The sequence below is a fragment of the Pelodiscus sinensis genome, chromosome 17, assembly GCF_052426305.1.
Source record: "Pelodiscus sinensis isolate ZL-2025 chromosome 17, ASM5242630v1, whole genome shotgun sequence".
Classification (NCBI taxonomy): Eukaryota; Metazoa; Chordata; order Testudines; family Trionychidae; genus Pelodiscus; species Pelodiscus sinensis.
The window spans coordinates 33,206,595-33,220,155 of record NC_143068.1 but is presented as its reverse complement, the minus strand read 5'-3'; the positions used below and the strand labels follow the sequence as shown (position 1 = coordinate 33,220,155).

The 13,561-nt window shown below is 57.4% G+C and overlaps 1 protein-coding gene across 2 annotated transcripts in view; it reads left to right on the top strand.

Moving 5' to 3' along the window:
* SNPH (syntaphilin) overlaps window positions 1-13,302 on the top strand; it is a 42,510-nt gene extending 29,208 nt beyond the window's left edge. The window contains exons 3-6 of one of the 2 annotated variants that reach the window (XM_075900902.2): window positions 668-757; window positions 3,631-3,837; window positions 6,491-6,640; window positions 10,786-13,302. In XM_075900902.2, the coding sequence (XP_075757017.2) occupies window positions 714-757; window positions 3,631-3,837; window positions 6,491-6,640; window positions 10,786-12,010 (1,626 nt within the window). In that variant the 5' untranslated portion in view covers window positions 668-713 and the 3' untranslated portion in view covers window positions 12,011-13,302. The remainder of the gene's footprint in view (window positions 1-667; window positions 758-3,630; window positions 3,838-6,490; window positions 6,641-10,785) is intronic. The other variant, XM_075900903.2, reaches the window with a different exon arrangement.
* The last annotated feature ends 259 nt before the right edge of the window (window positions 13,303-13,561 follow it).

The window sequence follows — 13,561 nt, the reverse complement described above, 5'->3', positions numbered from 1 at the left end:
GAATAAAATAGCAGGAGACTATATCCCCTCTTGAGGCATGCATGTTACCGGCTCTCTGGCTCCAACAGGAGAGGGGGATCTAGCTAAGGCTGGGAGCTAGGGACTTGCCTTCTACTCCCCATCGGCCAGCTGATTCATTGTGAAATTTTAGGCGAGTGGCTTCAGTTCTGGCCTCAGTTTCTCTTCTGTGACACAGGAGGAAAGTTGGGCGGGGGGGACGGAGGCTAATATCGATGAAGTGGTTTGAGAGCCCTGCGTGAAAGGCCCGGAGAAGAGGACGGGAGCGGGGCGGGTGGCGATAAAACCGAAGGAGGGTGATTAACCCACCGGAATGGTGAATGGAAACACACGTTCTGGAGCAAGTCTGCGTAGAGCGGAGCTCAGCAGAGCTCCTCCGACATGGCCCGGGGCCCGCTCCCAGGTGGCCTTTCCCCGGCGCTGGGCAGGCTGCGCGTCTGACGGTGCTTCCATTGTCGTCTGCTTGTGTTCCATGTAGCAACCCGCAGGTCCAAAGTGCCAGCTCCGGCGCACACGCCAGGCAAAGCCGGCCTTTGCCCCGGAGAGCTCCCAAAGCCTGCTCCAGCTCTCCCGCGGGGGTGTCTGTCTAGGGACGTTTCCCCCCTCCCCTTCCAGTTCTCACTCTCTTTCCTCCTGTCTCTCTGTCTAGCTGGAGCGCCGGTTACCTCCTTCCCAGCACCCGCAGTGCCGTTGCTATGTCCCTGCCGGGAAGCAGACGGCCCTCCACCGGCTCTCGAAGGTGAATACGTCCAACCTATTGTCCCCTGGAGGAGGAGAGTGCAGTCTCTGCAGTGCCTTTGCCCATAAGATGCAAACTAGCGGCCAGTTTCCTACTCCTCCCAAATGCAGTGAGAATGCAGGAGTCGCTCTGGCGTAGGTGCAGCTGCGGACGAGTGACGGGGTTGGAGAGGCCCTCCCACCCCCGCGACTCCCCGGCCCCTTCCAGCGAGAATATTCATTTAAGAAGGGAGCTAGCAAGGCCCCCTGCGCCATTGCGTTCGGTCCAAACTCCAGGGTTGGGCTTTTGTTGAAATACCGTGTTGCATGTCGTCTGCGCGTGGGCCCACGTTCGTGCAGGTGGAACGTCGACAGGCTCCGGTTGTTTGCGGGTGGAATCGAACCTGGGACCTCTGGATAGGGTTGCCAGGTGTCCGGTATTCCACCGGACAGTCCAGTTTTGGGGCCCTCTGTCCGGTTAAAAAAAACCCTCAGAACATACCGGACATGTGTAATGTCCGGTATGTTCTGGTTTTCCGGCTGGGCGCCCGATGGAAGCCAGGTGGGGGCGGGGGAGAGTGGCTGGGAGGCGGGGAGCGACCGGCGCTGGCAGCCTCTGGTTGCGTCTTGGGGAGGAGGAGAAGCCCTGTCCGTGCTCCTGAGCGCTGTTCAAGCGCGTTGTGGAGCAATAGCCAGACTCGCTCGTGCTTTGCCAGGACCGTGCGCAGGATGGAAAACGCCCTGGGATCTGCCTGTGCCCGGGTCAGTCCCACTTCCTGGCAGCCAATTCTCTCCTGCCCCGCCCTCTCTGGCCAGCCCCACTCCCTCTGACCCTTCCCGGCTCCTCCCGACCCTCATCCGGCTAGCCCTGCTCCTCCCGACCCCCTTCCGGCTAGCCCTGCTCCTCCCGACCCCCTTCCGGCTAGCCCTGCTCCTCCCGACCCCCTTCCGGCTAGCCCTGCTCCTCCCGACCCCCTCCCGGCTAGCCCTGCTCCTCCCGACCCCCTTCCGGCTAGCCCTGCTCCTCCCGACCCCCTTCCGGCTAGCCCTGCTCCTCCCGACCCCCTTCCGGCTAGCCCTGCTCCTCCCGACCCCCTTCCGGCTAGCCCTGCTCCTCCTGACCCCCTTCCGGCTAGCCCTGCTCCTCCTGACCCCCTTCCGGCTAGCCCTGCTCCTCCCGACCCCCTCCCGGCTAGCCCTGCTCCTCCCGACCCCCTTCCGGCTAGCCCTACTTCCTGCTGGCCAGTTCTCCTTCTCTCGATCTCTCTCGGCGAACCCTGCTGCTCCCAACCCCCCTGCCCCGACCAGCCCTGTTTCCCATGTGACACCCCCCCCCAATCTCCCCTAGCCAGCCCCACTGCTTCTACCGCCCCCCTCCCCCCCCATCCATCAAGTGTGTCCAGTATTTTTTCTGAAGCTACCTGGTAACCCTACCTCTGGAGCTTCGTGCAGGAACCTCTACAGCTTGAGCTAACAGCCAGCTGGCTCCCAGCTAAGGCCGTAGAGTAAACTCATTACACTGTCCCTGGGTGTGCTCACCGCCACCCCCACCCTCCAGCAGGCGTGTGGGTTACTGATGCCCCCTTGCCGTGTTGTTTCTGCGCTGCAGAAAGTGATACCGGGATTCTCTCTTCACTGCTGTTGGGCCAAAGGCAGGTAGTGAGTGTTGGTGCCCTTGTCCTCAGCCACTGGGGTGGAGACCGGAGGGTTTGGGCGGGGTGGGGGGGGGCCTTGAAGAGGTCGTCCCTAAGCTGCTGGACTCGGAACAATCTGAGGACAGGGATGCGTGTTCACTCCGGAGCGTGTTCATTGCTCACGTCCTCCCCGCACAGGGGTTACTTAAAAACACAACAGTGGCCAGACTGGGTCAGAGCAAAGGCCCATCCATCTGTCTGCCGACGGGCCAGTGCCAGATGCTCCAGAGGGAGTGAAAAGAACCAGGAATCATCCAGTGATCCCCTGTCACCCATTCCCAGCCACCAACAGAGACTAGGGATGCCGTTCCTACCCATCCCGACTAATAGACATTGATGGACCTATCCTCCCTGAATGTATCTAGTTAAAGTCCTGGCCTTTGCACCATCCTCTGGCAAGGAGTTCCACAGGTTGACTGTGCACTGCATGAAGCAAAACTTCCTTTTGTTTGTTTTAAACTTGCTCCCTCTTCTTTTCAATTGGTAACCCCTAGTTCTTAGGTTATGGGAGCCAGGAAATAACTTTTCCTTATTCACTTTCTCCACACCAGTCATGATCTTATAGCCTTCTATCATATCCCCCCAAAGTCTCCTCTTTTCTAAACGGAGAAGTCCCCGTCTTTCACGCCTGCTCGTGTCCATGCCTTGCTCGCAGTCCCGGCAGAGTAGTGATGGGACGCTCTGGAGCAAGCGATGCCCAGAGGTGGCTTTTCACACTGATTTGGGAGCAGGAGCGTGGACTTGGCTATAAATGAAATTCCAGCGAGGTTGGGGGCGGGGAGGTAGCAGCAGGTGCGAAGGGAAACTGTGTCCTTTGTTATCACCGTGGGAGGGAGGAGAGCTTCAGCAGCTCCACACCAGAAGCCTCCCCCGAGGCAAAACTCACCCTTGCTCTCCTGGGGTGCCAGACCCCTGAATCGGGACAGGGAGCCTGCAGCGCCCTCTGCTGGGCTCCTCAAGAGCTGCAGGGGCTCTTTGTGGCACTGGGCAGGTAGATAGGTGAGTTGGGGCCAAGCAGCCACGCCAGGCCTAGCCCCCGGGGGCAAGAGGACAGCGCAGGGGGTGCAGCGCCCCGCCGCCCCCCACCCCAGGGCCGTTGGGGCCGTGACCGTTGCGAGACAGCCTTGCCCCGTTCCATCTTGATCCCTGCTGTTTTTGTCCTTTTGTCTTGTGTGTCCTGGTGTCCGTGGCGGTGTGGAAGCCGTGGGTTTTACGGAAGGAGTGGCTTGGCCTCGTTCTTTAAGTCTTCAGCGCCCCCTGCCACTCCGACTGAGAAACAGCCTCTTCTTCCTGCCTCCAGGCGCCCCTCTCCCCCCGTGAGCATGCGGGACACCTACGGCACCTCTTCGCTGAGCAGCAGCAGCAACTCGGGCTCCTGCAAGGGCAGCGACAGCAGCCCCACCCCAAGGTAACCGGTCCGGGGCGCCGGGGGGAGGCCCCCTCGCCCGCCCGCTGCAGGGGATCCGGCCCGGCAGGGACCAGGGGGCTGCCCGTGGCTTGGGGAGATTTCACCAAGGGGTTCTTGTCCGGGAAGCCTCGAAGGCGGACTGCTGCAGAGAGCACGGCCAATTTCCCCAGTCGCTGGCTGTCCCGGCAACGAGCAGCCTGGGTCGGAGTCCCGGGCATGACGTCCCTTAGTCCTGTGGGCCGGGGAATGCGCACGTGCCATCAGGCCAGGCACGGCGAGTGTTCAGAACGGTCACGTCAGAGGCAGGTTTGGCCCTGGTGTCCTTGTCCACAACGTCCCCCTCCCGACTCCATTTCCTTTCCCTCCCATCATCTTGATTTTCAAACACCCTTTTCCCTTTGTTGCTTCCCCGCCCCCCATCACCCACGCTGTTGCCTCTTGTCTGCTCCCCCTCCTCGCACACCGGTGGGATACCATGAGAGCCGTCAGGCGCCCGGGAGACAAGCACTGTCGGCGGTTGTCCCTCGGTGATGCCCAGAGGATGCCGGACGGGAAGGCGGGAGACCGCTGGGCTTGTCGGAAGAGGAGAATTCTGCCTGGGCCCTGTGATGGTAGAGCACGGAGCACACGCAATGGCCCCGGAGACTCGACACAGCTCCTGTTGCTCCGCTTTCCCCTGGGAGTGGGCCCCTAGGTCTGGGGATGCTGTGAAATGCAGACAGCTAAGTTGCTCCCCGGTCTCTAATGAGTCATTCCTGCCCCCATCTCTGCTCCCAGATGTAACTGCTGGTTCCCCATAGAAAGGCCCAGGCCGGGGAGAAACTGACCAACATCTCATGAGAAGGAAACACCCGCACTGACCGGCTCGGAAATCCCCCGTCTTCCGGGAAGCTACTGGGAGCCCCTCGGCTCTCTGTCTGGCACCGCTTGTCTGCATGTCGTGCCGCAGCCCTTTGCCGACCCAGCACCCAGCTGGCTTGGGTTTCCGCACATCTACTCCCCCTGCGCACGCTGCACGTCTGAGCCGGGCCTTGCTCTGCCACATATCTTGGCGGGCTTTGCGCAGGCCGTGCAGCCGAAGGCATTGGCTGCGTGAACCTCAGCCCCCTGGCCTGGGGATAAACGACGCCGGGTTTCACAGCCAAGGGGCAATTTCTCCGTCCACCCCCCTTCACCGCGCTTGGCTCCCCCGTGCAGCTCCGTTGGCTTGAGACCAGCTGTGCCCATGGACACCGGCAGGGAAGGCGGCTTGTTTGTCTGCAGCGTTTCGTGTGCTGAGGGCTGGATCAAACCTCATTCCCGATGGGCCCCCCCAAACTCCTTGGTTCTCCAGAGACCCTCTCGGCCCACGGGTGCCCTGCTAGGAGAGACCCTTTGGGTTGATTTCTGGATGGATGCACAGCTCCGGCTAGCGATGACCTAGCAAGCTAGCCAGAGTCTGCAGCTAGAGGCTGGCTGGGGCTTCCTTTGGCAACGACCCGCCACCCTGCTCCCATTCCAGGCTCCCACGCACTCGGGTCAAGATGCTTCCATCCCGAGAGGCAACCCCCCTTCTAATTCAGCCCCAGCCTTCTTGAGCAGCAGCTACTGATCATCCCCCTTGTCCAGCGGCTTCGTGCTGTCGGCGGGTGGCGGCCGTCTGCCTTTCTTCGCCCCTGTGATGCCGCCAGGGTTTGGCTGTTGCTGTGCAGGAGCAAAGCCCACGATGAAGTCCTCGTCCCAGCCCCGAGAACCCTCTGGGTGCCCCTTCCTAGCAAGCAAGTTCTAATCCAGATCTCTCCGGCCCTGGGGAACGTGCTGCCGGTTCCGTGTTCCCGGGGAGAGCTCCCCCCTTGGGCTCCTTTAGAAAATCCCTGAGAATCTTGCCTTGCCGAGGAGCGAGATTAGGGGGTGTGCTGCCTGCAAGGGTCCCCTCTCGCCCAGCGGAGCTCTGCAAAGGTTCTCAGCTTCTTATCGGCCCAGCTTTCCTGCTGGCGTCTGCAAACGGGCCAGCAGCGTTTCTGCCAGCGCCTCTCGTCACAGGCGCCTTCTCTTCTGGCGCTTGCATTTTCCAGGGTTTGTCCGCCACGCCCATCCTGCTGCCCACAGAGGGACTGTGAGCTGTTTGGGGGCAAGGGCTTGTCTTCGGTGGGTCTGTCCACGTCCGTGGATCTCTAGTGACCATGGCCACGTGGCTCAGGACTGCGGCACGGATCCTGCCTTGGAGGGGGGTGTCCCGAGGGAATCGGGGTACAGGCTCAGTCTGCTTTGAACTCTGAATGGAAACGCATTCGGCAGTTCCCAACGTTCTCCCCGGGTGTCCCACTCTAGGAGTAGCTTGCGCAGCTGGGCGAGAGGGGCGTCCTGTTAGTCCCACCGGCGGGATCTGGGCGGCTCTAGGTGTGGGCAGCTGGGGTGTCCCGCTGGAAGCCAGGAGGGCGGGTCATTCCGGGGGGTTGTACTTGGCATCCTGAGAAACGGGGGGGAAACCGTTAAAATTCCCCACTTGGTGACGCCCCTCTTGTTCTCTTGGAGATTCCTGGCTCCTAGCAGCCGGCGCCCTGGCTCCCGGTTGTGCAGAATCCCTGCCTGCAAAGCCAAGGAGCTGAGGGCAGTGCCGATGGAGCTGGACTTGGGTTGCTTGGTGGGGATGTTGACTGTCATGTTCCCCCAGGCGGCCAATCAAGTATAGCCTGTGCAGCGACAACCATGGCATAAAACCCCCCACTCCTGAGCAGTACCTGACCCCCCTCCAGCAGAAGGAGGTCTGCATTCGGCATCTGAAGGCCCGGCTGAAGGATACCCAAGAGAGACTCCAGGACAGGTAAGTGCTGGTGCAGGTGAGCAGGTAACAGGAGGAGCCCAACATCAGTGCACGCGAGGGAATGAGAAGGCTGTTGTTGGATGTGCAGGAACGCCGCAGAATCCTAGAACTGGCAGGGACCTCGAGAGGCCACCGAGTCCAGTCCGCTGCCCTCACAGCAGGACCCGGTACTGTCTAGACCATCCCCAACAGGTGTCTGTCCAACCTGCTCTTCAATATCTCCAGGGATGGAGATTCCACAACCTCCCCAGGCAACTTATTCCAGTGTTTAATCACCTTGACCGGTAGGAAGTTTTTCCTAATGTCCAACCTAAACCTCCTTTGCGGCAATTTAAGCTCATTGCGTCTTGTCCTGTCCTCAGAAGTCAAGGAGAACAATTTTTCTTTCTCCTCCTTGTAACACCTTTTTAGATACTTGAAAACAGCTATCATGTCCCCCCTCAATCTTCTCTTTTCTAAACTAAACAAGCCCAATTCTTTCAGGCTTCCCTCATGGGTCATGTTTTCTAGACCTTCTCCAATTTCACCACCTTTCCTGGAATGTGTCCAGAACTGGACATGATACTCCGACTGAGGCCTAATCAGTGCAGAGTAGAGCGGAAGAATGACTCCTTGTGTCTTGCTCACAACGCTCCTGTTCATGCAGCCCAGAATCCTGTTTGCTTTTTTTTGCAACAGTATCACCCTGTTGATTCGTATTTAGCTTGTGGTCCATGATGACCCCTAGATCCCCTTCTGTGATGTTCCATATAATGTACTGGCCTATCTCTGACAGTGGACAGTACCCACTGCTTTACCAAGGACACCAGGACACACATAGTAGACAACTGTGACCAGCTGCAGGCCACTTGTGGTTGGTTGGTGTCCTGAAACGAGACTCAATACCTCTTGTCTAGCATAAAAATGTGCAGCTGGGGATCGTCTCGTTAGCCACAGGACTGGCTCCTTATGCGAATCTAAGCAGTTGGTAACATCCTGAGACAGTGAGTTCCACAGGTTAGACAGGAGTTGTGTAAGACAGGGCACGTTTGTCAGTGTTAAGTTTGTTGCCAAATTTGGGAGGGACATTTGGCGATTAGAGACTCATTTTCACCTGGTAAGTCTGTAACACTTCCGTTCTTCACAAAGTTGTTCTGTGTCTGATTTTCATGAGCAGCAGCTATTGGTACTCGGGGTTGTTGACATTTCTACTTCTGTTCATTGAGCGGTGTACATGAATACATCTCCCCATGCCCTCCGATACCTGGTATCGCGGCGCTGTAGGGGAAGGGATGGAGTTGTGAGCTCTACTTATGGAGCAGTCGGTTAGATGGGACCCTTGGAGCCATCTGCTCTGATCTCCTATACGTTGCTGGCCACAGATCCTCACCCACCCCCTGGAACAGACCCATAACCTCTGGCTGAGTTACTGAAGTCCTTAGATCCTGGTTTAAAGACTTCATGTTAGAGAGACTCCACCATTTACCCAAATTTAACCCTACGGAGCGGAGAAAATTCTCATCTGAAGGGATCTCTCTAAAAGATGCTTATAGGATTTCTGAACTACCGCCCCCCCCCCCCACACACACACACTCTGCTTCCCTCAGAAAGTATCCCCACCACCATTATGTGCTTTCTTACTCCTTTCCCCATTGAACACACACATAAGAATGGCCATACTGGGTCAGACCAACGGTCCATCTAGTCCAGTATCCTGTTTGCCAACAGTGGCCAATACCAGATGCCCCAGTGGGAGGGAACACAACAGATAATCTTCACATAATCCCTCTCCTGTCAGCCATTTCCAGATACAGAGGCTAGGGACACCATTCCTACCCATCCCAGCTAATTGCCATTGATGGACCTAACCTCCATGAATCTATCTAGCTCTTTTTTGAACCCTGTTAAAGTTCTAGCCTTCACCACATCCTCTAGCAAGGAGTTCCACAGGTTAACTGTGCGCTGAGTGAAGCAAAACTTCCTTTTGGTTGTTTTAAACCTGCTGCCTATCCATTTCATTTGGTGACCCCTAGTTCTTAAACTGTGGGAATAAGTTAATAACTCTTCCTTATTCACTTTTTCTGCACCAGTCATGAGTTTATAGACCTCTGTCCTATTCCCCTTAGTCTCCTCTTTTCTAAGATGAAAAGTCCCGGTCTTTTTAATCCTTCTTCATATGGGACCCGTTCTAAACCCCTCGTCATTTTTGTTGCCCTTTTCTGAACCTTTTCCAATGCCAAGAGATCTTTTTTTGAGATGAGGCAACCACATCTGCACGCAGGATTCCAGATGTGGGTGTTCCATGGATTTATATAGAGGCATTAAGATAGTTTCTGTCTTATTCTCTATCCCTTTTGTAATGATTCCTAACGTTCTATTTGCTGTTTTGCCTGCTGCTGCACACGGAGTGGATGTTTTCAGAGAACTATCCTTAGTGACCCCAAGATCGCTCTCTTGTGTAGTTGTAGCCAAATTAGACCCTATCGTATTATATGTACAGTTGGGATTATGGTTTCCAATGTGCATTACTTTATATTTATCAGCATTACATTTCATTTGCCATTTTGTTGCCCAATCACTTAGTTTGGCAAGATCTTTTTGAAGCTTTTCACAGTCTGCTTTGGTCTTCACTATCTTGAGCAGCTTGGTATCCTCTACAAATTTCTCCACCTCAATGTTTACCCCTTTCTCTAGATCATTTATAAATAAGTTGAATAGGTCCTTGGACTGACCCTTGGGAAACACCACGTCTCCATTCTGAAAATTTACCATTTATTCCTACCCTTTGTCTCCTGTCTTTTAACCAGTTATCAGTCCGTGAAAGGACCTTCTCTCTTATCCCATGACAACTTACATTGCTTAAGAGCCTTTGGCGAGAGACCTTGTCAAAGGCTTTCTGGAAATCGTAGTACATTATATCCAGTGGATACCACTTGTCCACAAGTTTGTTAACCCCCCCCCCCCCTCAAAGAACTGTGGTAGATTAGTAAGGCATGATTTCCCTTTACAGAAACCATGTTGACTTTCTCCCAACAAATTATGTTCATCCATGTGTTGGAGCATAAGCTTTCGTGGGCAAAGACCCACTTTGTCAGATGCATGTAGTGGAAATCTCCAGATTAGCTGCTAGAAGTGGGCCTCATCCTCCCTGACTGGATCCACCACGTCATCTCCAGCCTGATCCTGGCCTGCATATTTATGCATGCATCTGACGAATTGGGTCTTTGCCCACGAAAGCTTATGCTCCAACACTTCGGTTAGTCTATAAGGTGCCACAGGACTCCTCGCCGCTTTTGCAGATTCCACTTACACGGCGACCCCTCTGATACTTGTTCATCCATGTGTCTGACAATTGTATTCTTTACTATAGTTTCAACTGATTTGCCCGGTACTGATGTTAGACTTACCGGTCTGTAATTGCCAGGATCACCTCTAGAGCCCTTTTGAAATATTGGCATCGTGTTGGCTATCCAGTCATTGGGTACAGAAGCTGATTTCAAGGATAGGTTACAAACCACAGTGAATAGTTCTGCAGTTTCCCATTTGAGTTCTTTCAGAACTTGGGTGAATGCCATCTGGTCCCGGTGACTAACAACTGTTACACATCCCTCTCAGTGCTGCTGGTACCCGAGGGAACCTGGGATTGGCAGTCTGATCACGGAACAAGTCTTCCTGCCAAAGTCCTTCGTGTTTCCGCCTAGGACCATTTTAACCTGTGTTTGCCCTTCTCCTGGCCCAGAAGGTCTTTGCAGAGGTCTGTGGTTCTCAACTGGTGGTCCATGGTGACTTTTTCGGTGGTCCCCAGGAACATTGTCCAAAGTTACACGGCGTGGGCAGGCACCAAAAATCTGTTAGTAAGAAATAAATTTAAACCAAATTGTTCGTTGTCTGCTCTTTTTTATCATATCTCAAAAAGGAGGTGGTCCATGAAAATTTTTTGATTGGCCTGGTGGTCCGTGGACTGAAACGAGTTGAGAACCACGGGCAGAGGTGATAGACATAGCTGGTGAGTGGCGGGGGGGAGGTTGGACAATAAATTGCCCTCCAAGAGGGACCCCTGAAGCTCACCGTCCAACGTACTTTTGAGTGTGGACTGTTAAAATTCCAGCCGGTGCCCCAGAACGCGTGGCCGTGGTAGTGATAGTCCGTCTGTCTGTCTGGTGCAGGGACACGGAGATTGAGGATCTGAAGACCCAGCTCTCCAGGATGCAGGAGGACTGGATTGAGGAGGAGTGCCACCGCGTGGAGGCTCAGCTGGCGCTCAAGGAGGCCCGGAAGGAGATCAAGCAGCTCAAGCAGGTGATCGACACGGTCAAGAACAACCTGCTGGAGAAGGACAAAGGCCTTCAGAAATACTTTGTGGACATCAACATCCAGAATAAGAAGCTGGAGACACTGCTGCACAGCATGGAGGTAGCGCAGAACGGGGTGGTGAAGGAGGAAGGGGCGGGGGAGTCGGCGGGGGGCTCTCCAGCCCGGTCCCTCACCCGTAGCTCCACCTACACCAAGCTGAGCGACCAGGCAGCCGGGGACAGGAACGTGGGGGACTCGCAGACCCTGACGGCCGAGGAGATGGCCGACAGCGGCTTCGTGGCGGCCGATGACTCCCTGAGCCGGACGGACTTGCTGGAGCAGAGCAGCCTGCTCTCCTCGGGGGTCGAGTTCTGCACCGAGGAGGGGTCTCTGCAGAACTCGTTCACGCTGGGCTCCCGGCTTCCCACCAGCTCGACCTACGAGAAACTGCTGGGCGTGCACGGCAGCGTGGAGGCGGGGGTGCAGGCGAGCTGCATGCAGGAGCAGGCCATCCAGACAGACTTTGTGCATTACCAGCCGGACCTGGACACCATTCTGGAAAAGGTGACGTCGCAGGCTTGCAGCCTGGGCAGCCCCACTTCCGTGTGGGTGTCGGAAATGGAAGACCTAGCGCCCGCCTCCGAGGCTCTGGCCCCCAACATCTCCGGGACCAGGGACTCGATGGCGGCCGATCCCCACTCTGTGATGGTGGTGACTGCAGGAGATGGGACAGAGACTCTTGCCCCAGAGGGCTACCCCAGAGCGGGGGCCCACAACCCTGCTGTGCACCAGCCCGCCAGCATCAGCCCGTCGGTCAGCGTCGCTTGCCCGCTGGAGGAAGACGTGACCGAGCTGAGTGCGGAAGCTACCGTGCCCAAAAGCTACTGGAGCCGTTATTTCATTGTGGATCTCTTGGCCGTGGTGGTGCCGGCCGTGCCCACGGTGGCCTGGCTGTGCCGCACACAGCGGCGCCAGGGCCAGCCCATATACAATATCAGCTCGCTGCTCCGCGGGTGCTGCACGGTGGCGCTGCACTCCTTACGGAAGATCAGCTGTCGCTCTGTCGGCAACCCAGGCGGCGGCAGCGCCCAGCCGTAACTCTCCTCTTCCGCCAGCCAATCGCATTGCACATGCTTCGAGGCCCGAGGGTGTGAAACGGCCGGATTTGATTTGACCGCTGATTGTAAATGCCAGACACGTGGCCCGTTCCCTTTATTTATTTGAAGTCCGGGGGCAGCTGGACGTGCTCTGATCTGCTGCGTCGAGATTATGCAATTCCAGTGCGGGGGCGGGGGCTCGCCGGGTCCCGAGTTGACGAGATTCTGGGTTGGCTTTGGCTGCGGAGACGTTGGAGGAATAAAAAAAGGCCGAGTGGAGAAGAGCGGCGTGGAGGTGTGGAGGCCCCCGCCTCCGTGCGGAAGGACGCGCGCCCAGCAGGCGATGTAGCGGATGGGTTTTGCACTGTTCACGAGTGAAGTCTGCATAGTGCACGCAGGGTGGGTGCACACTGTGCAGCCCCCTGTGGTAGCCAGTCCCAGAGCCGACTCCACGCTCGTGCGGCGGGGCTAACCAGTGCAGGGGAGCCATTCCTGCTCCGCCTCGGAGTTTCAAACTTTTTTCCCCTCATGATCCAGTTGAAGAAAACAATTGATGCTGTGACCCAACGTGGTGGTATCTTTTGACTAGAGCGCGGCTCCCGTGGGGGCCAAGGTGAGGGGCCAGGCGTGCTCCAGGTTCCGGAGGCTCAGCCCTGGGGTAAGGGGTTGGTACTTGGGGTTGGCCATGGCTTCCCCTCCGGTGGCTCCCAGTCAGGCTTCCTGCCTTCGGCGCCGTCAGCCGCATTGTGCCCTGGGAGCAGCCAGGGGCGGGCCTGGCTCCTAAGTGGAGATACGCAAGCAGCTCTGCACACTGCTCTGACCCACAGGCACAGAGCCCGCCCCTCGCCCCCGCCCCCAGCTCCCATGGGCCAGGAATTGGCCAATGGGAGTGTGGAGGCAGCGCATGGAGCCCCGGGGCCCCTCCCCTTGGGAGCCAGACTTGCCGCTGGCTGCTTGCTGAGCCAGTGCCAGGAGAGGGAGGAAGATGCCCCCCCCCCCACTCGTCACCTGGCCCCCCTACAGCCCGGCGCCCCAGTGCCTCACACCGTGCAACCCTGAGCTGGGTCACGACCCCTAGTTTGAAAACGGCTGCTCTGGCCCTTCCCACGGTCACTTCAGCTAGGCCGGGGGCTCAAACTCAGGGCCAGGGCCAGTCCTCAAGTCCGCCTCACAGGCCAGAGGCCACCCCCCTCTGGCAGCAGCTCTGAGGGGGGGCAGGTGTCTCCGTACACTGGGGGAGGAGGGAGGATGTCTCCCAGTCCTACCTGCCAGCCTGTGCTCTTCTCTCCCCCCCCCCCGCCTCCTCTGTGCCAGGGAGGCAAAATGCCTTGGGAGCCCCCCCCCCCCCCCCCCCCACCGGTTGCACAGCAGGGCTAGGGCGGCTTCCGGCTGCTGGCTCCATGCCGCTGCTGGCACGTCCCTGTGGCACCAGGGAGGTGTGTGCAGAACTGTCCCATCCATAGGATGGTTCAGGGCAGCTGCCCCGGCCCCCTGGCTTTGCCCGTGTCCCATGGTGGCTGCTGCAGCTGCCCTGTGAGTGGGGCAGTCTCCC